The 3,684-nt window shown below is 48.7% G+C and overlaps 1 protein-coding gene across 1 annotated transcript in view; it reads right to left on the reverse strand.

Annotated features, from left to right (window-relative positions):
* The window catches only part of LOC139575683 (glutamine-rich protein 2-like), a 6,959-nt gene extending 3,929 nt beyond the window's left edge, over positions 1-3,030 (reverse strand). Inside the window, exon 1 of the mRNA XM_071400891.1 lies at positions 2,365-3,030. Within this exon, the coding sequence (XP_071256992.1) occupies positions 2,365-2,523 (159 nt within the window). The 5' untranslated portion in view covers positions 2,524-3,030. The remainder of the gene's footprint in view (positions 1-2,364) is intronic.
* Between the last annotated feature and the right edge of the window lie 654 nt (positions 3,031-3,684).

Here is a 3,684-nt window from a genome sequence, read left to right on the forward strand (position 1 = left end):
GGTGTATTCCTATGGGCGATATGCAACTGTTCAGGGAAGTCAGGAACCAATACACGCAGTCAGTCAGGAAAGCAAAGGCCAGCTTTTTCAAGCAGAAATTCGCATCCTGTAGCTCTAACTCCAAAAAGTTCTGGGATACTGTAAAGTCCATGGAGAACAAGAGCACCTCCTCCCAGCTGCCCACTGCACTGAGGCTAGGTAACACGGTCACCACCGATAAATCCGTGATAATCGAAGACTTCAACAAGCATTTCTCAATGGCTGGCCATGCCTTCTTCCTGGCGACTCCAACCTTGGCCAACAGCCCCGCCCCCCCCGCTGCTACTCGCCCAAGCCTCCCCAGCTTCTCCTTTACCCAAATCCAGATAGCAGATGTTCTGAAAGAGCTGGAAAACCTGGACCCATACAAATCAGCTGGGCTTGACAATCTGGACCCCCTATTTCTGAAACTGTCCGCCGCCATTGTCGCACCCCCTATTACCAGCCTGTTCAACCTCTCCTTCGTATCATCTGAGATCCCCAAGGATTGGAAAGCTGCCGCGGTCATCCCCCTCTTCAAAGGGGGAGACACCCTGGACCCAAACTGTTACAGACCTATATCCATCCTGCCCTGCCTATCTAAGGTCTTCGAAAGCCAAGTCAACAAACAGATCACTGACCATCTCGAATCCCACCGTACCTTCTCCGCTGTGCAATCCGGTTTCCGAGCCGGTCACGGGTGCACCTCAGCCACGCTCAAGGTACTAAACGACATCATAACCGCCATCGATAAAAGACATTACTGTGCAGCCGTCTTCATCGACCTGGCCAAGGCTTTCGACTCTGTCAATCACCATATTCTTATCGGCAGACTCAGTAGCCTCGGTTTTTCTAATGACTGCCTTGCCTGGTTCACCAACTACTTTGCAGACAGAGTTCAGTGTGTCAAATCGGAGGGCATGTTGTCCGGTCCTCTGGCAGTCTCTATGGGGGTACCACAGGGTTCAATTCTCGGGCCGACTCTTTTCTCTGTATACATCAATGATGTTGCTCTTGCTGCGGGCGATTCCCTGATCCACCTCTACGCAGACGACACCATTCTATATACTTCCGGCCCTTCCTTGGACACTGTGCTATCTAACCTCCAAACGAGCTTCAATGCCATACAACACTCCTTCCGTGGCCTCCAACTGCTCTTAAACGCTAGTAAAACCAAATGCATGCTTTTCAACCGTTCGCTGCCTGCACCCGCACGCCCGACTAGCATCACCACCCTGGACGGTTCCGACCTAGAATATGTGGACATCTATAAGTACCTAGGTGTCTGGCTAGACTGCAAACTCTCCTTCCAGACTCATATCAAACATCTCCAATCCAAAATCAAATCAAGAATCGGCTTTCTATTCCGCAACAAAGCCTCCTTCACTCACGCCGCCAAACTTACCCTAGTAAAACTGACTATCCTGCCGATCCTCGACTTCGGCGATGTCATCTACAAAATAGCTTCCAACACTCTACTCAGCAAACTGGATGCAGTTTATCACAGTGCCATTCGTTTTGTTACTAAAGCACCTTATACGACCCACCACTGCGACCTGTATGCCCTAGTCGGCTGGCCCTCGCTACATGTTCGTCGTCAGACCCACTGGCTCCAGGTCATCTACAAGGCTATGCTAGGTAAAGTGCCGCCTTATCTCAGTTCACTGGTCACGATGGCTACACCCACCCGCAGCACGCGCTCCAGCAGGTGTATCTCACTGATCATCCCTAAAGCTAAAACCTCATTTGGACGCCTTTCCTTCCAGTTCTCTGCTGCCTGCGACTGGAACGAATTGCAAAAATCTCTGAAGTTGGAGACTTTTATCTCCCTCAACAACTTTAAAAATCTGCTATCCGAGCAGCTAACCGATCGCTGCAGCTGTACATAGTCCATCTGTAAACTACCCACCCAATTTACCTACCTCACCCCCCATACTGCTTTTATTTATTTACTTTTCTGCTCTTTTGCACACCAGTACCAGTATCTCTTCTTGCACATGATCATCTGATGATTTATCACTCCAGTGTTAATCTGCTAAATTGTAATTATTCGATTTATTGCCTACCTCATGCCTTTTGCACACATTGTATATAGATTCTCTTTTTTCTACCATGTTATTGACTTGTTTATTGTTTACTCCATGTGTAACTCTGTGTTGTCTGTTCACACTGCTATGCTTTATCTTGGCCAGGTCGCAGTTGCAAATGAGAACTTGTTCTCAACTAGCCTACCTGGTTAAATAAAGGTGAAATAAAAAATAAATAAAAAATAAAAAAATGGGCTGGCAGTGGTTTAGTTGTCTGTCAGTACAGTAACCCACAGTAGGTGAGGTTGGTCTCACTCACCTGAATGCGCAGTGGGGAGCTGGAGATGGGCGGTGTCTCCTCCTCAGCCTGGATGAAGTGGCTGATGTGCTGCAGGCGGGTGTAGCGGCGTTTGGGGTAGGTCACGGTGTGGCTGCCTCCACAGCTCCGGGACATGGCCAGGTAACTGTAGTCCGCCATCTCAGGGATGCGCTCGCTAGGATGGACACAGGAGTGGAGGTTGAAGGTCGGAGGATAAACACTTCTAGAGGTTTTAAACAGACCTGACAGTACAGTATTTATAGTTTGTAGTTACATTTGGTCACCTTGCCTCCCTGACACTTCTCTAAACCATAACAAAGCAATATGGACAACTTTTTGGTCCTTCCCGTTTCAATACATGTGCTCCCGGCTTCCCTGCCTGACCCTGGCCTGACTGACTGACTGACTCACTGCTTGGGCAGACTCTGGCTGGTCCTCTGCAGCGGGCTCAGAATGTGTGGATAGCGGGAGCTCCCGATCTCCCTCAGAGCCCCCTGGCTGTAGGTGCGCTCTAGGCCAGATAGGTGGCTCTGCACTCTCTCTATCTGCCTACACATCATGGTGTGGATCCGCTGCACCTGCATCATGGCCCTTTCGGAGCTGGCCATCTCAAAGTGGCCGTGGTTGGTCCCTGGCCTCAGGCTGAGATGGAGGGAGAGCTGGCTATGTCAGACACTTGTAACTATGGAACACTTCTGAGTGATCTAGTGTGGGTGTTAGGTCTTTGGGAGTAAGATAAAGTTGACTACACTGTATATTGGATATTGGGACACTGGCACCCCCTGCTGATTAAAATGGGGCCAAGTAAGAGTTTCAGTTGTGATGTTTGACTGTCTGCTCTCACCTCTGCAGTGCTGGCGAACCTGCTCAAGCTCATAGATGGTGTGCGGTCGGTTGGACTTGTGGGAGGGTAGGCCAGGAGTGGAGGGCACGGTGACCAAGTGCCTGTTGTCCAGTGGAGAGAGAAAGAAGAAAGAGAGGTAGGTGAATAAGCAGCACCACAATCCTATTATTTCAATTTCCACAATGTCTGTGTGTACTGTATAAGAATATGACATTATTATCATTTACTTACGGTCCTGGGGTAAGCATATCAACTGGGCGGTCGCAGGAGATGCAGTGGAACCTTGCCACAAGTTGTCTATGAAAGGAACGTAACAAAGACAAATCAAAACCAAAGTTTATTGGTTGCATACACAGATTTGCAGGTGTTATAGCAGGTGCAGCAAAAATGCTTTTGTTTCTAGCTCCAACAGCGCAGTAGAATGTCTAGCAAATACAATACAAATACACAAATAATCAAGAAACAAAGAAACAAAC

The sequence above is a fragment of the Salvelinus alpinus genome, chromosome 1 (assembly GCF_045679555.1).
Source record: "Salvelinus alpinus chromosome 1, SLU_Salpinus.1, whole genome shotgun sequence".
In the NCBI taxonomy this organism is placed as follows: domain Eukaryota; kingdom Metazoa; phylum Chordata; class Actinopteri; order Salmoniformes; family Salmonidae; genus Salvelinus; species Salvelinus alpinus.